General features: G+C 39.3%; 1 protein-coding gene across 1 annotated transcript in view; it reads left to right on the top strand.

The window, feature by feature from the left end:
* htr4 (5-hydroxytryptamine receptor 4) overlaps nucleotides 1-23,872 on the top strand; it is a 175,458-nt gene that overhangs the window by 43,836 nt on the left and 107,750 nt on the right. The window contains exon 2 of the mRNA XM_084352815.1: nucleotides 13,276-13,354. Coding sequence (XP_084208941.1) covers nucleotides 13,299-13,354 — 56 coding nt within the window. The 5' untranslated portion in view covers nucleotides 13,276-13,298. The remainder of the gene's footprint in view (nucleotides 1-13,275; nucleotides 13,355-23,872) is intronic.

Here is a 23,872-nt window from a genome sequence, read left to right as displayed (position 1 = left end):
TGGTGCACTCGGCTCCAGAATTCCAGCCCACTCACCAGGATAAAATGTTGACACTTAATGTTTCTGCAGGCCACTGATGTATTCACATTTGTACGTGTCATAGGTTACGTACCATTTGACAGATATTTTTATGACAGGGAGTTCGGGCATCCCCACTGTGTTTGTGTTGATCAAAGCAGATATTTTTTAGCCAGAACAAGATGTTTTCCTGACCCTAACCAAGTGTTTTTTGTGCCTAAATGTAACCAGTGCATTAGCACAGTGTTGCAACATAAAGAAATGTCAAGTTTCAACATATCTGTGGATTGCAGAAACATACATTCCCAACATTTATTCTGGCAGTCTGGGTTGTAAAATTCATAATTTGTCTTAACCTTCTGTAATACACTGTATGTTTGGTCAGTTTGCACAGATGAGGTAGAAAGTGTAGTGGGACAGGTCAGCATGTTTCTAAACTGCTTGCACAGGATGTCAGTGGGGTTCTTTGGCATCCTTAAAGCAGAATGCAGCAAAACGCAAAACACATTCAGTGATTTATGTAAATGATGGCAGCTGTGCCAAGGACGTGGCCTGTGTCTGAATGGAGAACATATTGATGTTGTGGTCAAGAAATGAAGTATGAATGAAAAATGTAAAGTGCATTCAGAATAATTGGCATCTAACCAAACCATTGTGACTTAATAATGCAGTGGAAGCAAAACAAAGCAAAACACAAAAAGTGTTGATGTCTCTTCTCAAAAATCAACAGTCCACATGATACTACTATAATGATTAAAAGCAATTGTTTTAAATTACATCTACGTAACACAATCTATAAAAATTGCCTTTAAAACTCATAATAGTAATTCTATAAAACAAAGAATTAAATCTTCAATTAAAAATATTGTCAGTGAGTATTTGCATTTGAAATGCCAGTGGGAAATTTGTAAATCATCAATTTTTTGTTGATGCATTAAAAAAAAAAGAAATTATCCAAAAACTATATTTGTATATTTACATAATCATAATTTAATGAGGAGTTTGAAACAGTTGGCCGATGAGTTCAGGTGTGTTCTCCATGTCCAGAAGGCTCTCGCCTGGGGGGGGCCTCCACAGGACAGGTTCACAGTGTGTGGACTGTTCTCGCTGTCAGAGGCCCTGATTCAGGTCTTTGGCCCCTGACAGGGGCCGGCTCAGGTCGCCTCCCTCAACAGCGTGCTCTGTACTGAGGCTTAATGGGCCTCTAAATGGGGAGACTGGCAACAGATGGTGTGCGGATGAAAGCACACAGCTGGATCATTACCAACACACACTACACTCACTCATACTGTACGTCTGGCTAATATTGTAGATGATTTGAATCTTAGTAGTGTGTTTGTGCATTTGCAGAATCTGGCTTTTCTTGTTTTGCTTTTAACTAATTATCCATGTGTTTGGTATGAACAGCTTTAATGGGGTCAGAAGAACAGTGTTTGGTTTCGTTCAGTGCCAAAATGCATCGATTTTGTACTATAATCAGAATAAATGCCCTTTCACACCAAAAAAATAATCTCCTAATTGAGCTTTCAATTCTACAGGACTAACATTAGCTGTTATAAACAAGTGAGAGGTTGCTCCACCCACTTTAATTGTATTTAACAGCTTTAAATGTGGCCCTGAATGTGTTTTGGGTTAAATATTCTAAACAAAAGAAAATGTCATTCGGGACATTTTGATGACTAACAAACGAGTTCAAAGACATGAACCGTGTGACGTTTACACATGGTACACATTATTGCCATGTGAAATTAATAATGAAATAATCAATTCTTGGCATTGGTTCTGTCATGTATCTTCCTGATGCACAATGCTGAAAAAAATGCACGAGAGCAGAGAAAAGTTAAGAAAGGAGGCATTCCCATGGCCTAAATGTCATTTCACTCATCTCATTAATGCAGTTTGACACCCGTTGCACATGAAAGTACCAGAGCTGCGCCGTGTCTCGGTCATGCTGCTTGACTCTGAAGAATCAGATCTATAGGACCTCCTGCTGATGTGAGGAAATGTAAAACGATACGGTCGGGTCAGCAGGCTGCTGCCTGGAGGATAAAAAGGGAGGGTAACTGAAAACTGATTAACACAGACACAGAAGAGGAGGGATATGGATGGATGGATGATGATGGACAGGTGGATGTTGGAGGTGCATCAGTGGCTGATAATGTCCATCTTTCATACAGTATTTTCATTTTTCAGAACAGAATGCATAACTCTTGCCATTAATTTAGTAGCAGGTTTCAGCCACTTTTCCCCCTGATTGTGAGAAGATAATTTGTGAGTCACAGCTCCTGATGTGAGAGGAGCTTCTCTCTCCTCTGTCTTCTGATGTGACTGGATGATAAGTCTCCCCAGAAAGGGCGTTTGATCTCTCTGTGTCTCCTTCGGTTCATTTCCTGTTTCGTGCCAAACTTACTGTGATCTGAGAAATTCACGAGAAGTCTTAAAGAGGATTGTTTGTTCTCTGTCTTTTATTTTCCCAGCAGTTATCTCCAACAGAGATGTTACGATTGCATTTGTTTGTTTGTCTGTTTGTCTCCAAAACCCATGAGCAGATTTCTTTCAGGATATTCTTCAGTCAAATGTTGGACAGATTGTGAAGCCCTCTGAGACAGACTTGTGATTTCTCAATATAAATACACTTGAGTATATCCGTAGAAACTTGGGTGTTGGTCCAAGGAACAAGGGATTATCTTCTGTGTGCACATACAACTTCTATGCAAGCTTTTTTTTCCTGTGCATTTAAAAGAAAAGAGAACAGGTGTTAGCTTACAAAATATCAAATGCAGGTTGAGATAAGAAATGAAATCACCATCTTTATGATGATCTAGAGGATTGATCAGCCTTCATGGAGCGCTCGCTGAGTGCTTTCTAGGCTTGTGTATGTGGTCTGTCTTCACGTAGTCTGCTAATTAGTTCCAGTCCATCTGTCTGAAGTGTGTTTGTTCCTGTGTAGATAACAGACCTAATGCTTCAGGTCACTGCGTGCAGACAGTTCCTCTTCTCAACACCAAAACCTCACAGACCGGTTCTTTTTTTATCATACGTTATTTTGTAAATGCTGTTTGTATGTGCTCCTGTACTTTGAGGTTTTTTTATCTTGATAGTGAGGACATTTAAAATCTTAACATCTTAACTATAATTCTTGAAATTCATAGCCAGAGAAGAATATACATTTTTAACTTGGTAGTTTAAAAATGATCTTCATCCAGTCTGAAGCTGGTCCAGATGCAGAAAACGGAATCCGAACTGGTATTGGCTCGTTGTTCCAAAGGACAGCAGATCTGGCCTAGAAACTCATCTTTACCTCAACCACATTTTATCAACTCTACTGTACATTTTGAGCAGGGCTGCCTGGTAACAAGAGCAGGACACCAGTGTGTACGTGAACTAAAGAGATTACAGTGTGTATCATCCAATAGATATGATTTTGCTATGTTATTCAATCCTGGGTCAGTGTAAATAACCATAAATAAATCTCTGCTGCTTCCATCTACTGTACCTACGTCTCTCTAAAGTGATTAAATGTCACCAAGCCTGAATTTCAGCTCAGCCTTTTCTGGTTTGTGCAGCAGCAATTGGGTAGAAATGGGACGTTGCCTTAAATGAAGTTAAGGAGCTTAACTAGTTTTTCTGTACTGGAGTCAGTAAATAGATTGGTTGTTATTCACTGTTATAAAGATGACACAGGTTTGACCTCACTGCAGGCTAAAGGTAGACTGAATAAACTGGCAATATAGATTTGTCTGTGGCGTTGTGACATTTTCAGTGGCTTTTATTGTGTCTGTTTGTCTCTCTTTGATGCAACCTAATCTGGGGGTTTGCTGTTTTAGTGCTACATATCCATTTCAGCAAAAATACTTTGTTTTCAAGGTGTTTTTGATTTGGGATGACAAGGAGTCAGAGGGAGACTGGCTTGGGATTAATAGCTGGTTAATGACGGCAGACAATGAAGAGAAAAGACCAGTGAAGAAGTGAGAATAATCAGTCAGTGGATGTTTGACATTGACATTAGTTGTGATTAGAGAGATTTATTGTGACCTTTCATGCAGTTAAAAGTGTCCATGTATGTTTTATATTTGAACATTGCAAATAGGTAAGGTGATTTTGGTATTTTCCATTTAAAAGCTTTGTGATCAGAAAGTATCAACACAAATGCTGACGGTACAGTAGCACAAGCGATAAAAATTTTAGTAAAGTTTAATTATTTATCGTCATATTGCTCATCAGTTGTGAAATATGTCTGCACATATGAAGGACTAAAACTGCCAAATTCAAAATAAGATAAATAAATGGCTCAATACATAAAGAATCCCATTAAGTGCACCAAAAATAATATTGAAAATAATATGTAGGCATTAATTAATTTATAAAATGTGACATAAATTTACATTCATGCCGTTTCTATTCCTCGTTGCTTATAATGAAGCAACTTACACTGTTCAAATTCCCTTCAGATAGCCTGGAGCAGGGGTAGTAATTAGTTTAACAAACTGCTATTTTAAGGAGGGAAAGTGCGTCTAGAAAATGTGGTCTTCATTGTAGCAAACATTAAACCCTATATAGCAGTATTTTTACAACACCCTGATGTCTTCACAGCCATAGATACACAGTTTATTGCACAAACATACACAGTAGAGTTCCTTTGGGGTTTTTTTCTTCAGTTTATTACCTGCAGGGGGCCGCGGTGCTGACAGCACACAGGAGCTTAGTTTTGAAGACAAGCCCCACCTTCACTGAAACCTTTGGCTGAACCTCCAGAGACCTGAACCAGCTCTACCACACAGTTTAACAAACACAGCCGGACCCTCCACCCCCATGATGCTCCAGTCAGTCAGTCTGGAGATGTCTGCTGTCTGTCTCTGTTATTTCTGCTCACTCACCCTGAGTTTGCTTTTTTTAATAGCTGGTCAAAAGAAAATTAATCGGAAACTATTTTGATAATAGATTGATTATTTTAGTAATTTTCCAAATCATATATTTACAGAGAACTCTGTCCTTACCTGTTCTGATCATTCTTTACATGGAAGAAGCTAATGGAAAAATGATTACCAGTGAACTTCCTTCCTGATTTGGTTTTTGCTCTAAGTGTTGATTTGACTGGTTCCTCTTGTTGGCAGAACAGGAAGACCCGCTGCAGTGAGGTGTTCAGGTGCTTCATTAAGCACCACCACCTTTGGGTAAAATGTTAATATGTTGCTAATGACCATGAAGTCTGTAACATGAATTCAAATATTAGAATGGTTGTGTTTTATCTTGCCAACTGACTTTTCAATGTTAGTGATGATGGTGTTAACACAACAGACGCCTACAGGGAGACAGGCATCCACAACATTCAGACTTCGGGTCCTGCAAGAGGTCAGTTAAGAGTCCAGGATCAGAGCCAGGCTGCGAGGCTATTTTGGCAAAGTGGCAGCAGTGTTGATATTACAGGTCACGTGACACACTGGGGCCCAGACAGACTTTATTCACACACATTTAAAAATAGAATACTGAGCATTACACAGATTCAAAATTCGCTGTTGGAATTATCATAACTTTGAGCAATTATGTAATTTAGAAATTATTAAAGTAACAAAAACTTTTATAAATACATTGTTTTGTGCTTACTGAGAGTCAGCAGGCTTAACTAGATTAGGTTGCTTAAACTCTAGAATCTAAAACAGGTGAGCATCTGTCACTAGAAAGGTTGGGGCACCATCTTGAAACAAGGCATGCCAGGTCAAGTTAATTGTATTTGTATGGCCTAAAATCACATATTACAATGTATTGGGGGGGTTTACAATCTACACAGTTTATGACAACTGCTGTCATTAAGCTCTCAATTCAAGTCAGAAAACAAGGAAACCACCACCCCTTAAAAAAACCCTTGGAAGAATCACGGTAGCCAATCATCTTGACTCTTCCAGTGCCATTTATCTGTGAACAGTTCAGAGCCAAGATGATGGAATATATTCATGCAGACTTCAGGTTCCCCTCAAAAAGGTATGTTACAAAATGCAATTATTATAATTTTGGAGGTGTCAAATATTACATTTTATTACAGAACAGTTATTCAAGTGATCAGTGAAATTAGATTCTAGGTCAAACCGACAATAAATATCAATGATCAAGAATATGAATAATTCACAAAAGCAACATAACCATTAAAAAAAACTAATTAGTGACCTCGGATCCCCTCCTCCAGACCTCACTCTTAATCGGTCAAATCTTTAGTCTTTTCAAAAAGCCCGACCGTCCGAACATCCTGCCATAACTCCATTCACACACCTCTCCAAAACTGAGAGGAAGCTTGTGGCTGAACTTCAATATTTTATGAGATTCAGTCAGGAATGTTCTGTCAGCTGCTTCGTAATGACTGCAGGGGGGCCAAGACACAGAGTAAACAGACTTTTATGAACTCCATTAGGTTGGATAGTCATATCACTTGGATGTAAACATAGTCATTGACACTTTCTCATATAATCAGTGGCTGTGTTTACTTTTATGTACATTAACTGGGCTGTTGGCAGCAGGACTGTAACGTTAAACTGTTGTGATGCACTTTGGAAACCCTGCAGCTGAGACTCCCATTCATGTTGCCATGAATAAACCTCTTAACAGAATATTTCTGTCCACTTGTGATGTCCCGCCCACTGCTCGAGCAGCCTGCCAGCTATAAACCGGTGTGGCTTCTCTGGCTCCTCTGCCTCCTTTGCTTGTTGCCATGGCTTCTGTTGTTATCAGGATGTACCCATAATGCTGTGAAGGTCCAAACTTTCGGATGCTACAGCGGCAGTGACAGAATAAAGCCGTATAAGCTTATTTTATAACTCGACTGTTATGCTTTCATCCGTCAACCCAAAATCTGTCCGCAGATAAAGAATTTGCTGTATCATAGTCGGCCTCCTCCTAACTCTTTCTTCCACAGCATCTCTTCTTTTTCCTCTTATATCTTTCACTTTGCTCTATCAGTTTCTCACACTGTCATCGTTTCCCCTGTATTTCTCCTTTCCTGCTCTCTGTGTGACTGGATGAGAGCTGACAGACTCCAGTAAACCCTCTCAGTGGCCTCGCCCATTAGCTCTGTCATGCGTTCAGCTTGCCTCTCCTCCCCGACTGTGTCTAATATAGAACAGTGTCGGCAGGCCCGCCGCGAAGTCAAGACAGTGCCAAGGAGATTTCAGACTGGTGGCCGATCAGTCTTATGATGATAAAATAATCTGTCCAGGATTAATGAATGCTCGGTTACACTGGTGCCATGACCTGCATTGTACATGTGTAGGAAGGAGGTGGGGAAATCTGCATCAGTATGTGCAGTATGTAGCCATGTGAGTTCATGTTTTGACCCATAAATTCCTATGCACTCATGTTCTTTGTGATCATATTTTCTTTTCTTATTTGAAGGTGATAAGGTGATCCAATTTATTTCATAGGTACTGTAGGAGAGCTCCAGCATGAGAAATGAGAAAAAAATGTCATTATCAAGAGCATTGAATGTGTAGGAATTTGTGAGGCAAAACAGCTCACGTGGTGACATAAACTCATACTGGAGCATTTAGCTCACCGTTTTTCTGTAAACTATAAGACTGTAAACTGGCAGCTCTCTCATTTGGAGGTGACTGTCAAAGTAAGCTTAAAGGTACATGTGACTAACTCGTGTTAATGCAGTTACACAATGTAACCATAGTGATATTCTCTGATTTTAGCCATTTCTTGCTGCAGGATGGCTGGCATTATGCTTGATTTATATTTTGGAAATTTGTTTTTGTTTTCCTTCCGACAAGGAGTTGGATTGAAGAATTCACCTGATGTGAGTTAGTCAGTGGAGTGACTGGTTTTGACATATTAGCTTGGCACAGCTAGCCTCTGCTAAAACCAAGGAAATACTTTTATATCATGGCTATCTTGCCAGCTGCTAGTAAACCTATACATCCATGAATCACCTGGTTTTGACCATCATACTTTGATCTTGGCAGCAGCTTCACTGTGAAGATGAGACACTTCCTCATACCCAAATGACTGAATAGGATGATGGACAATGACAAAAATCATAAATGACAGGTGGAGAATACCAGTGTCATACTTAACTGACCTTCATTGTACTGGACCTTTGTTGTCATGTGGTAAACATTGTGAAACAGTCACAGTCTGCTTAGGTTTAGGCATCAAAACCACTTGGTTAGGTTTAGGCACTAACACCACTTGGTTAGGTTTAGGCATTAAAACCACTTGATTAGGTTTAGGCACTAACACCACTTGGTTAGGTTTAGGCACTAACACCACTTGGTTAGGTTTAGGCATCAACACCACTTGGTTAGGTTTAGGCACTAACACCACTTGGTTAGGTTTAGGCATCAACACCACTTGGTTAGGTTTAGGCACTAAAACTACTGGGTCTAGGTTTCCTACTTAGGTCAAGGAAAATGTCATCATCATTCTGGTTCTGCTCGCACAGACAACATATACAGCTGCTTTTCTGGTGAGGAGGTTTTCTGGTGAGGAGGTTTGGAGGACAACTGCGTGCAGGGCTAACATTAAGCTAGCTGTTGATGGACAGTAGGTTCTTCCAAAACATCTTTCTGCTCTTACAACACGATCTCTTGATTACCATTTCTTCAAGTGTTAAGTGCTGTTTTGAGGATTAGGAATTGTTGAAGGCAACTTTTGATGGAGCTGGACTCGGTTAGATCATGTACTGAGTAATGTAACAATTACACCTGCTGATGAAGAATTAGAAGAGTCATTTTGTTAATGTTTTATTGAGTAGTTGATAATATCCACTGCTGGCAACACACACAACTTGCCAACAAATAACTAATTTAGGGCCTTTAAATCGCCAGAATGTGTTCAGTTTGGCAGTTGCCAAGCAGACAGCTGCCCTTATTATGCAGAGGAGATGATGGAAACACCGTAATGGATTCATCGTGGTGTTTGTGGAGATTCTCCATGGTGGGGTCTGCAGAGGTTACTGCATCATGTGTTGTGTAGGGAGCCAAATTTAACATTGAGATCCGGTCTAATTAGTGAGTACCAGGTGGGGCCAAACAGATTGTATGTGTGTGAGACTTTACTATATTACTAAAATGCTCCATAATAAATGTTTTTTTTTTAAGTCATTCTGAAAGCAAGCTTATTTCTATAGCATGTTTCATAGGCAACAATTTAACATGAGTAAAAATGTGTTTATATCAAACTGTACACGATGCTTTCACATTCCAATGATGGAACACACAAATGATATTTTCTTAGAGTCAGGATGGATTTGAATATAGAATGCCATAGATTTATTATATTTCACCATGATTTGCTTTTTAATCTGAGGTCCCACTCGACCCCAATAGGTCAATATGACAGCTTAACCCTCTATGATAAAAGAATATAGGCAAGCTTCCAGTTCGGAATCCATATGCATCAGTACATATAAAGATGCACACTTGGTTTGGTTTGGTGCACTGGCTGGATTTGCTTGAGTTTGTGTGTGTGGACTTTCTATGAAGACCAGCACAGACCTGTACACTTATGTATTCATGTGAAGGCCATCTCCTTTATTCTGACTTTACAGTACATGTATGTGAGGATAAATCTTCCTGACAGGCACACATATAGGCTACTACATGAGGATTATTCATCAAGACACTTTTATATGTCATTTTGCTGAGATAGTCTGTACAGCAGACCTTTAACCCCTTACCTCCAGCAAACTTCTGGCTGTCATCTCTTCGTATTAGCAAGTTTAACCTTGGAAACATGGTTTCTATAGCACTGTCATGTGACTCAGTTATTATTAATAGGAAGTAGTTTGAGATATTTTTTTGTTTTTTAATTGAAAATGCTTCAAGGAAAACACAACACTTTATATATGAGCACCCTTTGTTATCTCAAAGGGATGAAAGTTACTGAATTCAGTTACCGAATGGAGGTTAACTTTCACTGGATGCTAGCAGTTTGTTTTCATGGCTGTAAATACTCCTGAATAATAAATCATCCATATGACAGTTGAATCCAAGTATGTAAGTCCAGTGTGTGTGTAAGTGTGTGTGTGTGTGTGTGTGTTTGTGTGTGTGTGTGTGCATTGAGCATTTTAAACACATGACATCTGTTGGACAGTAATCCACAATGTAATATAAGTCAGTGTTTACATGACTGCATGTTTGTTTGGTCTTGTGCATCTGTGTGTGAGAGGGACAGCATGAATATTGTGTAAGAAGATTATGTATGCCAGAATGATTCTGGATGTCACACAACTGGGCTTACTTCCAAGAAATAATGCAAGAACAATCACCCTTATGTTTTTGTGTAATTTTACAGCTATTTTCCCTCAACAGGGTGAATTTGTTCTTTCTTTGTTGCTTATTTAATAACAGAAAATGCTTTATTCATGCTTCACAAGACAAAATGTTAAATCTAAATCTATTTGAGGTCTGCCCTCCATTTGTTGAGAGATGTTTCAGCTTTAAATGTCGGCATGATGGACTGGTTCTGACATGTGGCTGAAGCATCTTTCCAGACCTCTCTGTCAGACTTACCTTCACTATCCATCCTCATTCACCTTTACCTTCATTCAACTCTCCAAGCATTATTATATCACCGTTCTGGTGTTAAAGTATGAATGATATGCAATTTTATTTATTTTTAAACCCTGGTCTATATCAGTTAAACTGTGCCATGATACATTTTTTTCCTCTGACTGGCTGCCTGAGATTGTCTCTATTTAACAGTCACAACAGCATCAGCCAGTAATCTGAATGTCATCATGGCAAAATGGTGTGTCAATCTGGTCCTGGAGACATCTATTGTAGTGAGATGACCACAGAGGAGATTTGGAGTATTTTGCCAGGTGTTTATATGTCTGTCTCTGGGCAGATCTTTGTCAACTGTGCAAGATGCAGTCATGAAACTTTACAGGTGTGTAGCTGAGATCAAAATGAAGAAGATGGGCGTGGTCAGAGCCAGGGGGCTGGAACTAGGGAGGTAGCAAGTACTGTAGGAGAGGGGCCATTAGTCCCCCACTTTATGCCCCTGGCCCACATTCATTTTAAGTTGCGGATCAGTGTTACACAGTGAAAATCATTCCCATCCACTCTCGTGAAACTGGTATTGTTGTCAACGTGATAGCGCCACAACCATACAAGATACATTCATGAAACCTCGGGTTCAGATCAAAATGACTGACAGTTGTGGTCCGACCAATGACTACTGAGTAGTGATGTAATAATGCAGTAATGACTAATGAGTGTGGGGCGGCTGTAGCTCAGTGGGTCGAGCAGCAGACTAGCTGCCCCAGGGTTCGAACCCTGGCTCCCCTGGGCGGAACCGAGCTACATGCCAAAGTATCCTTGAGCAAGATACTGTACCCCGAAATTGCTCCTGGCGTGCAGTGTGGCAGCCTCTGCTGTCAGAAGGGCCCTGCGATGAACTGGCGACTCATCCAGGGATATACCCTAGCCTCCGCCCATATGAAACTGGGATTGGCTCCAGCAACCCCGCAACCCTTTGGGGTATAAAGCGGTAACATCTCCGCGACCCTCACGGATTAAGCGGTAAAAAGAAAATGAGATGAGATGAGACTAATGAGTGGTCATGGATCAGAACACAGACATGTTGATTGTGTGAAGATGTCTAGTTAAGGAATGTGTTGATTTTTTATTTGACAAAATTAGAATTATTATATATCCTGTAAGGTCAAAGTTAAAAAAGACTGCAGGTCAAAGTTAAAAAAGACTGATGGAATGACCAACATTTCCTCATGTGAGCTGAACAAAATGTGGGATGAGTTGACCACCAACTTTCTGAATTGAAACCCAGGGTTTCCCCCAGTGTATTATAAGCCTGGCGGGCCGCCAGGTCTTACTTGCCCCCCCGCCAGGCTAAGCATCGTTTATTTATTTTCTTGAAATCAGTTTTTGCGCTCCATCAACACGTGATCAGGTGTCTTTTTCATCACCTGACAACGTCACAACTTCGTCACGCATAACGGGACATGTCACGGACATCATGCTCATCAGACCGCTGCTTCACCAGCTGACCAACCTCGTAGCGGTTAACGTGAGCCGAGCCGCGGCTCTAGAGGCTCAGCCAGCTGCTGCAGCGGCTAGTAGCTGTTAGCTGTTAGCACGTCGTCCCCTGCAGTGTCAGAGCTCCAGACTTCTGTGAGCCGAGGTGCTTTCACCAGATGTGAAAATGATAGCATTTCATTTTTCAGCTCGTACGGTTCGCGTTTACACACGTTTGTTTTCTCTGGTCCAAACAGTAGATTACAGAGTATCTTTGGTAGATCCGTGATTGTCACGTTTCCATGACGACTGACCGGAAACAGACGCGTGGTCATGTTCACGTGACTCCAGATTGTAAAAATCTCTGAGGAAAAAAATAAAAATCTCTGGAGACACCAGGCAGTTGTTTTTTAGTTTTTAGTGCAGACAGTTGATGTTATTTATCTAAATTATATTTTTATTATTTATTTATTTTTGTGGTTGGTTGAACAGCATTTCAGGAGTGCAATCTGTAAGACCTGGTGTTACATAAATGTCTTATAATAACACATGATAATGATAATATTTTAAAATTTCCAGTCAACTTTTAACATTGATCTTAAAGCCTTATGGAATCACTCCTTCTAAATTCTACTACTCCATTAATGAATCTGTTACCTATAGGGCCCTGCCATCAGTCAATGGTCAGGGTCAGGCCGCTGACACAAAAAAACATGCTTGGGCACCGGTGGGCTGCTGGTGGGCCACCCTACCACCGGGCTTAGCAAGTTTTGTGGGGGAAACCCTGAAACCTGTTTGTTTATTTTCCCTTTACTTAACCATGAGATCTCTTGGAAAGAAGAAAGATGTGGCCAAAGGTTCCTATAAAGTATCTGCATTTTTCTTTTAGATTATTCTTTCTCGCTGGGTATTACATAATATGAAAGGGCAGTTTTTACAGTTAGTTCAACCTTACGTTATGGTCATGTAACTTTAATTTGACTTGCTGTCAGGTGAATTAACACTACAAAGATTTATGTCAGTCTAAAAACTTGTGTCACCAATTTTATGTCTACCTTCAACTAAATCCATCATTATTGCCCACACACACAGCGCTGGCCAGCGGACTTCAAATGTCAAAGAAAATTGGTGCATTTGCATAATTCTGATTTGGTTTAATAAGCTTATGTTAATGTAATCTACTGAGTCTGTTGGCTGCCTGAATTGTTTTATATTTGTAATTAAAAGTTTACTCTGTAATAATATAAATGATTATGTTAATTTGTAAATTGTGATCTTGTGTCTGCAGGGACTCTCTGCATTTATGGTTACATGAATATCAGCGCTGCAGGCCAGATGCCGGTGATGGAGGAGCTTGTCAGTGAGAGGTGAGCATTAATCAACTTTAATGTAGATTCATCGCTGCATCACATCCCGACTTCCTGACTTAATACGCAACACATCAAAACATCCACTTCATAAGTAGTTTCTCAAAATAAACCCTCTGAGTTTATAACGTTTTTCTATGTTTAAAAAGTGGATAAACTCTGATATATCATGTAACCTTAAATTACACATCTGGACTCCAAGCAGCCAACTGTTTAAATTGTAGTTAGTTGACACTCTTGAGCACTCTTGAAAGCTCAACAACTTGTACTCACTTTATTATGCTACAACATGCAAGTACACAATCTCTCAGTATATTATTAATTTTAATAGCTCATGTGTGGAGCTTCTTCAGTCCTCAGAACAGTAATGAAGCTGTATGTGATGTGTGGGAAGACTGTGAGATACTGTGGTAACACCACAAACCTTGTTAAGCCTCTGAGATTTAATCACAATCATCAATACAGAATATGATGAGGTGGTCTGAAGAATGGCGCTGACAGACTTCAGTCACAGAGTCCTTTGTCACTGGCAGGTATTATCCAGGTTCAGAGAGAGAGTGTAGCTATTGGTGGCGTTTATCTCTCACTGACCGTGGGAAAGTTCACGTTCACATCTGTCTGGGCTTTAGTTTGTGTGCTGATGTTCAAACAACAGGAGTTTCCCAACATTCTCAAAACTACAGAAGCCATTTTATTTAGCTTTTGTTTGAAGAAATAGGTATTGTATTGGTATCTGCAGATACCAATACAATACCTATTTCTTCGGCTGGTATTGCAGACTGCAACACTAGCCTACTACTTTGTGTCAGATTGAAAAAGGAAATCACTGGCATCCTACATTACTAATGGATGCATTATTTGGCATCTTCACATCTTAGTAAGGATAGCAAAGGGTATTTTTAGTATTATGTGATGGTAGGACACTCAGACTCTACTAAGATTAAAGGGAAAGCCAACTTAAAGTGTCTTAGTAAGGTGCTGTTCCACCCTGAGTTTCTGGAACAGCTACAGTGCTTGCTGGCATACATTTCTAAGACTGTAGGACTGTACTGTAGGGATGAACACTGTTCCTCCAAATTGTCTGACACGAAACTCCACAATTTCCCTTTGGTATTCAGTGGATAAAGATCCGCTGGCTGTGGTGACGCCACTGTCATACCCATCAAAGTATTTAGTGAGCTCTTGTGACCTGCGTGGAAGCATCTACATTGGTTATGATTTCCTGCTTCATTTAGTGTCTTTTTAAATTGTCGGCTGTGGGTGGATATGCTGCCAAAACACAACAAAATGGACTAGTACAAACCAACTTATAGCCGTTAAAGCCAATACAAAATAAAGACATTATCTGACATCAAATGCAAGCAAAACATATTTAAACTACCAGCAGCCAAAGTGCCTGTAGGTGTTTTGTGTGTATTATCTGGAAATAGAGCACACGTGGCTGCTGCATTGTGTAATAAACCAGTCTCAAAATGCTGCAGATCAAGAAATGATTTGGTTGTCCTGGTTCCTTCTTCAAGGACATTCTCATCTTCAGATATTTGGTTCAGCTGAGGAAACAATAGACAGTGTGGGATTTCTACTGTGTCTGTGTAGTCGTCTTTCCCTCAGGCTTGTGGCTTTGATTACAGTTTTTCTTGATTGCTTTGATGCAGCAGTCAACTCAAACTCCACATTTTCAAAACAGTTAGAACACAGGCCGAAACAGTGGCACTCATGGTCGAAATGACACATTTTGTTTGCAAAAGGCTCTCACTGTGCCAAAACATTTCAAATATGCAACAAAAGCAAATTTTGCCTTAAAAAAACACAAGTTGCAAACAAGTGTATGAGCTCTTCTAATCAACCATTACACAGTGGACAACAAAATACAAAATACAGCACTCAGTGCGAATCAGTGCACCATTGCTTGTCATTGTAGCCTAGTACTGTACGTAGCTTTCATGCCAGTGCCATTTGTTGTCAAATTTGCCTTCTTGCAAAGAATTGGATCCAGAATCAGAAATGCGTTGATGCGAATTGTATTGATTCCATTGATTCTTTTTTTTCAAACTGTGGCTGAAAACTGAAATACTGTAAATATTACACAAAATACATGAAACATACACATATAAAAACATACATAAAATCTATTAAAGTATAAGAAATTAAGAAAATAAAAATAACATTTATTACAGTAAAGTATAAAAATCTATTACTGTAGAGTATAAGAAATAGCCACTATTGATACTCAGTCTCTTCTGTCTTGACGATGGGGCCACATGGCCTCATCCACATCACATTCAATATCCTCTCTTGCAATGCACTGAGGGAAAAATCTTCTTGCATGCCTTATCCAACCTTGACATTCCTCTGCACCTATTTCTTGGGCAGCAGCAGTCATTGCATTCAGCGAGGGCATCTGCTCATAGCACTGAAGAACTCCTCTATGGGATTCAAAAATGGGGAATATGCTGGAACGAACTGCATCATCATTCGAGGGTGTACTGCAAACCACTCGTTGACAAGGCGAGAGTGGTGGAACGCCACATTGTCCCAGATAATGACGAAGAGTGGCATGCCAGGCCTCAACAGCCCTCTCTCCTCAGGTGGGATCTGCCTGTCATGAAGTGCATTCAGGAATGTTATGAGGCGCTCGGTGTTGTATGGGCCAATAGTGGGGATATGGCATAGGACACCATCATTGGAGATGGCAGCACACATGGTTATGTTGGCGCCCCTCTGTCCTGGAACTGTGATAGTGGCCCTGTACCCAATGAGGTTCCTTCCACGTCTCCTCACTTCACAAAGATTGAAGCCGGCTTCATCAACATAAATGAAGACATGATGTGCCCCCTCAGCTTCAAGCTCCATTATTCTCTAAGTAAAAAAAGGCAAAATGACAATGAAAAGTGACTCCAGTTGACTCTAACTGCATGATATGACAAGGCATTACAGTATACTGTAGTAATGTTTCCTTACCTCCACATATTGGCATCTGGCTTCCTTCACAACGTCAGAGTTCCTTTGAAATGGAACTGTATAGAGCTGCTCCATGGCCATATGGTTCCTTCTTAGGATGCGGTCAATGGTGGTCACGCTCACGTTGTTGATGTCCCTAAACATGCCCTGATCTGCGATCACTGCTGCCCTGATTTCATGCAGCCTTATGGCATTGTTTGCCACAACCATGTTCACAACGGCTGCCTCCTGCTCAGCACTAAAAATTCCCCCTCTACCACCAGAGAATGGTAGCCTTTGGATTCTATAAAGAATACATGTAATGGGAATGAGGAAACAATTACATAAAGTATATCACTGAAGATATTTCTGTATATACTGTACAGCAACATTGGACGCGACAGTGTTTCTGTTTAGAACAGGTTGGACTCTTTGTCCAGCCTCTGTAAGTGAAAGGCCATGATTGATAACGTGATCAGTAACAGTTGCCCGAAGTTCATCAGAAACCTGAGCCCTTCCAACTATACCTTCACCTCGCACTCGGACTCCTCTTTCTCGGACCCCTCTACCTCTCACTCTCACTCTCATCTGCCTTAGACCTCTTCCATCCATGATGGCAAAGAACAACACAAACGCTGCACCTTTAAAGGCCTGCAGACTGATTGCTAACTGAAGATTTTTGTGAAGGAGTGTCAAACAGGTGCTTCAGTGATTTCATACTGATGTAGGTAGTTTCTAATAGTTAGGAACGGATTTCTGTTTGGTTACCGTAGCTAAAACAATGGAGTTTGGACTACTTGAATGACATCTGTGTTAACTGTTCTGCAAAAGGGTGGGGAAAATGTGTCAATCCAATGAGAAAGGGTTAACACATTTGCAAGAGGTGTCTTGTGCTCTGCTGAGACAGTGATGATGAAAACCGAGTGGATCCCAGTTTCTTTAAGTAGGTCAAAGCAATCAAGAAAAACTGTAAAACGAGGATCCTGCTAAAACTGTTGGTGGTCTTTTTTTTCTACTTTGGAATGTAAAGAGTTAGTTTATAGCTTCCTTTAGCCTGAAGGGTGAGAGAGAGAGAGAGAGAGAGAAAGCCTTTTAATTTTTTTTCTTAAATCATCATTGCGAAGGTGAAGTTGGACAACGTTTTATCTAACAGCTTGCTTTGACTCAAGCCCCATAGAGTGATATGAAGAGAATTAGATGCAAAACATAACCAAAGAAGATAGACATTTTTTTTTGTTAAAAACTCTTTAGAATATGTTATTAAAAACTAAAATGGACAAAGATATGTTATCATGTAAGAAGGGTGTGCAGGTTTGGAAAAGGTTGTGGAGACAACCTTTTAATGAGATGGTAGGGTTACACTAAGTGACCCACTTTTGTGTTGTCATGTCATGAATGGGATCCATATCCAGTTAATGGCAGTAAAACTGAGTCTCCGGCAGCTCCAGCCAGAGAGTATGATTTATGTCGCTGTCTCACACCAGCCCACGCAGCGCCCTACTTACATACATCATCATATGTTAACCAGTGTGGTCACATATGTTAGTATGTTGTGCGTTGTTCATGACACGGATCAAGACAAGGCGGTTGACAGGTGACACACAAACACAGATGCAGGAATACATTAGCAAACATCCGTTACCTTTTTTAAAAGGGGCAGTTTTGTTTATATTCCATATCCAGAGTACAACAAAGATAACACAACAGGAGATGACACAACATAACATAACATAACATAACATAACATAACATAACATAACATAGTATATCACAACACAACACCACACAACATAACTCAGTTAAATACAAGATAACACAAGATAACACAACACAATGTAACATAACAGCATAATATAACACAACATAACATGACATAACACACTGCACAAAGTAACATCACACAATTAAATACAAGATAACATAGCATAACACAACACCGCACAACATAACATAACACAATACAATATAACACACCATTAGACACAACATAACATGACATAACATAAGACAACATAACATTACACACAGCATAATATGACATAACACAGCATAACATAACATAGCATAACACAACACAATTAAATACAAGATAACATAAAAAACATAGTATAAAGAAACAAAACACAACACACAACATAACTTGACATAACACAACAAACACAACATAACAGAACATAACACAAAGCAACACAATGTAATGTAACACAATACAACTAAACATAACACAACATAACATCATATAACACAATACAACAAAACATAACACAACATGCTATCATATAACACAATACAACAAAACATACAACATACTATCATATAACACAATACAACAAAACAACATAACAAAAATTGCACAACACGACATAACATTAAAACATAACATAACACATGACAAAACAATATGATAAAACAGCACAATGTAGTGCGACGCATAACATAACATAACACAACATAACATTACACACAGCATATGACATAACACAACATAACATAACATAGCATAACACAACACAATTAAATACAAGATAACATAAAAAACATAGCATGAAGAAACATAACACAACATAACGTAACATAACAAAATATAAAACAAACATAACATCATATAACACAATACAACAAAACATAACACAACATACTATCATATAACACAACACAACAAAACACAACACAACATACTATCATATAACACAACAAAACAAAATAAAAAAATTGCACAACATGACATAATACATTAAAACATAACATAACACATGACAAAACAATTTGATAAAACATAGCACAATGCAGTTCGACACATAACATAACACAATACAACAAAACATAACGCAACATACTATAACACAATACAACAAAACAGAACATAAAAAAAATTGCACAACACAAGACATTAAAACATAACATAACACAACACAACACAACACATGACAACACAATATGATCAAACATAGCACAATGCAGTGCCACACATAACATAACACAATACAACAAACATAAAACAACGTACTATCATATAACACAATACAACAAAACATAACATAACAATTGCACAACACAACATAACACATTAAAACATAACATAACATAACATAACATAACATAACATAACATAACATAACATAACACAACATAACACATGACAACACAATATGATAAAACAGAGCACAATGCAGTGCAACACATATAATAGCAGTTAAATCAGTGCCATGATAAGAAATATTATATCTTGCATTGAACACATGATTCTCTAGAGGTGATTTTTCTCCTGACAGGGCTTTTCCAAAGATATTATCAATGTCCAGCCACCATCATCTAAACTTCAAACAAGACTAAACCACATTCATGAACGTGCCAGTTTCCAGTTTGCAGCATGGCAGAGAGGGGATGATTCACTTTTAGAATGGTTCACGCTCTGTAGCGTAAGATATGCTCGATGTATACATTTGTAATTGCAGAGTTTATACCTTGTATTAATGCAAATTCTCAGTGATTGCTCATTAATCTTGCTGCATTGTGCATTTGTGATCTGGATCTTTTTCCCCATTCTTCTTTGAGTGCTGTTGTATGAGCCTTAGGAGATTCAATCATACTTGTGATATATGTTTGCTTAAATTGTCCTTGAGCAATAAAGACTAAATGTGGGAGTACTTACCATTTTACTATAAATTTACCATCATTAGCATAGTTCTTAATCTTCAACCCACTCTTTCCTAATGAGAGGAGACGCTATCTGCTGTGCTGCTGATTTACCAGGAGGGAAAACCTATATTTGTCATATCACACATGTCGCACCACATGTTCTGTCAGCACGACATCACATTACTGTCTTATCTCTCATTTACCATTCGCAGTATACATGTATGAGTTTGTCCTCTGGCACGGATTATACCCGAGTTAGACCTTTTACCATCCTGCTCCAAATGTGTTCCACATTATGTTCACTTTCCTGGGAGGGATTTTTAAATTTTACATGAGCTTCTCGAGCATCACTCTGAAATGATAACCCACTTCCTTCCACTTAGACAGGTTTACTTTTAGGAACTTGGGGCACATATAAAGATGAAATTGTTAAAACTTATCAATATTATCATTGTGAAAAAGGACTAAACATGTCAGGCACTTGGCTGTATCTATTCAATTAAATAGAATAAGAAAAAAACATACATAAACAGCCAAAAAGCTGATTAGACACAACCCGTATCTTTCCGTATCAGTCAGCCTACATTAAATACAATATTACACAAGTGCTTCACTGTTATAATTTTACATAAAATTGCAAATTAAACATGCAAATCTTTCATATGCGCATGTTAAACACGTACCCTGACTAGTAGTGATTCTTGTTTGTGTAGTAAATTTGGGTATTTGCAGTGTTAAATGCCTTCCAGCATAGAATCTTAATTTTTAATTAGCTTATGTGGCTCGTAATGCTTAACTCAGTTCTCCAACAGCCGTTGATTTGCTGTGATTGGTGGAGACTGTTAAGCAATGCTTTCTGTTGGCTCGTCAAGGGGGCGAGGTGATGCATTTTTCATGTCACACAGATTTTATGTAATGTCGTGTAGGACTGTGCAGATGGTTTGGAGTCATGCCTCGTATGATCTTACTTATCCAAAATTACATCCGTTTAAATGGCACCTTTAATTGCCAAGTTCGTTACATCATATGCACACCAGAATGTGGAACACAGATTCTCTTTTTCAGGGTAGATATGTGTCATTATTGCAAACCAAATACTAACTGATATGTCATTTTTGCTGATTGATTTTGTTTAGTAATTCAGCTTTACGCTCAATTTAAACTCAACTTTTTAAATGCATTATAGTTTTGCATTTTTAGTATTGCATAATGGAGATGCAGCAGAAACTGTCATTCTTTCCATCATGGCACACTGTTGAGGTGATGTCTACTGCACACATATCTAAAATTGATCTCTCCCCAGGTTGACCATATTTTCAGTCTCATTTAATTTATCTTACAGTACAGGTTTGAGTTATAATAAGAGGAGTTTGGAGTTGTATTTGAGTCTGACCCTGGGATTTGTACCTTAAAGCTGCTACAAGGAGCTTTTATTTCGGGGGCTTTTTCCATTGGCACTTTTGGCCGTGCCAGGTCAAACCATGTGGCGCTGGATTACGTTTTGATTATCGGGTTAAGCGCGGCGAGCTGTATCAAGCCACACCTAAGATGGATCAAAGCTTGCCTGACGCACCTTCAAATGTGATGTGTCACACTATAGTTATCTTTAACCAACACCTAATATTTTGCATGTCAAACACATCCTGTTCTGTTATAGCTCATGTCAGGGACGCTTCTGCGAGCATCCTGGAACAGGCCTACCTGGAACCACAAGTCAATACGATGCAGTCAGACTCAGAGGGACCAGATAGCAGCGTGCTTCTCTTTCCTCTCCTTGAGTCAGCTTTCCCTCTCGCTCCACTGTTTACCCTCCCCCTCCTTGCCACCTCAGGTGTCTTGTGACAGATCCTGTTTTCCGGATGATTGCTTTCAACAGGAGAGTTCGGCCTCAGGCAGCGTGAAACCAAACAGATAGATTGCCCGCTCATGTTGTTACAGTACATTTGTCAACTGTTTGCTCGTTTATTCAGCTCATTTGGCTGTTTATTCAATTACTTACATCTGTGACCATTATTTATATGACAAGCAAAACAAAACTAGTCAGACAAAAATTTAATAACTTTTCACAACTAATCACAACTTTTTAAGATTTATAATGATACTCTTAATGCTCTACTGAACAGGAATTGGTAAGGGACAAATCCTTAGTGTTTATTTATGTCAACATACTATGAATAACTAGAACGGGCAATCTATCCAAAATATGAAAAAAACCCAAAAACAAACAGATTATGTTAAGTCTTGAGGTCCTTGTCACTAAAATATTGACCTTTTTAAATAAATCTATTAATGCAGAGGTGAAAAGCAGTGCGTGCATAAATTATTTTCTAAGATAAGGCATGTGCCATGCGTGTTGCCTTCGACACAAGATACTGAACCCCAAACTGCTCCTGACTGTTGTTCCATCAGTGTTTCAGTGTATGTATGAATGGCTGAGCATAGAAATCGGCACTTTGGTTCAGAAGTGCTGTATCGCTCCCGATGAATGTTGGACTGAATGGGTGAATGTGGTAATACTTACAAGCACGATATCAAGTTAATTTACCATTTCTATATACCATTTATAATATATATATATATATATATATACATTTACTATGTATTTGCAGTGATTCCTCAAATGTAGTTATCAAGCACACAAAAATGTGTAATGGAGGCAGGGTATTTTACAAATTTACAATACACTTTATAGTCTCAATTTGACATTGGTACACTGAAACAGCAAACTTCTCAAAATGTGATAATTTTAAATCACCTCAAGCATCGTTTTCTGCACTTTCTGCAGTTTGCCTATCACTGGCTCGCTGCAACGGTTGTGTTGTTTTGGGAACAGTTATATATATCATTTTGGGAGTCACTATTTAATCATTTACATTCTGTGGAAAAAAGATTTGTCCAACACATCAGTTTTCCACAGAACCTAAGGGAATGGACCGGCAAATCACCTGCATGAAAAAATTGTACTGCACATAATTTTGAGTTTGTCTCCCATTACAGAACAGCATATTGGTATTTTTATTAACCACAATCTATTCCTAACCTTATGTAAGTGTTTGTTTTTTTACCCTGATTGTTAAAAACTCTGGAAATGGATGTAACCCCCAAACATTGTCCTTCATATAACAATGTGACACAGCTTTGCCTTTGAGAGGACTGTACACATGGCTTCAAGAGGCTGCTTTTGAGGAAAACACACAAACATTTTAAGCTGTCTGTTTGGCGGTGATATCTGACATTTTGTGTGATTATTCCAGCACCTTCTGTTGTGTGAGGGTGTGTCCGGGTTTATTCTCTGTGTCCCTGCATAACACTCAGGGGTCCATTCATCATTAATCACTTCAAGTCACCCGTAGATAATTTTGACACATTGATTCTTCACTGCAGCGTTGGCAGTGGCTCACAGCACAATTCAAGTCTATTTTACTTCTTTTTATCCCTCCATTCAAGCCCCACTTATGCCGTTTGGTGGCTGTGTTGCAGAGTGCCGACTTGGCAGCCGACACAGTGCACCGTTTTTTTCAAATCACACACTGAATTATTCATTCAGCGGCTGCTTACGTAATCTCAATAAGAAATCCTCCATTCATACAAAAAAAAGCATTGCTGATGCATGAAGCTGAACGTGCACACACACTCAAACTGAGGAGAAAAGGCTTCCATTCAACGCAGGCACGATCATATCTGAAATGAAGCACGCTGAAGATGCCGTCAAAATCTCAGGCGGTGAAACTGACATCTGCCGAGTCTCCGAGTCTGTTATCCTCCCAGATGGACAGGAGTCAGCAGGAGCTGGAGCGTGTGTGTGTTGGGTGGATTAAGTGCTCCATTATACAGTGTTTCCAACCCGTTTTCATTCATGCCTGACAAGGTGATTCATCCCACCTGTCAGCGATAGCACTCACAGGCACGTGCCGGCTCAGCCTCCAGGGCCTCCTCCTG

Source organism: Pagrus pagrus (assembly GCF_965226575.1).
Source record: "Pagrus pagrus genome assembly, chromosome: 5".
Taxonomy (NCBI): domain Eukaryota; kingdom Metazoa; phylum Chordata; class Actinopteri; order Spariformes; family Sparidae; genus Pagrus; species Pagrus pagrus.
This window is presented reverse-complemented; position numbering and strand designations above follow the sequence as displayed.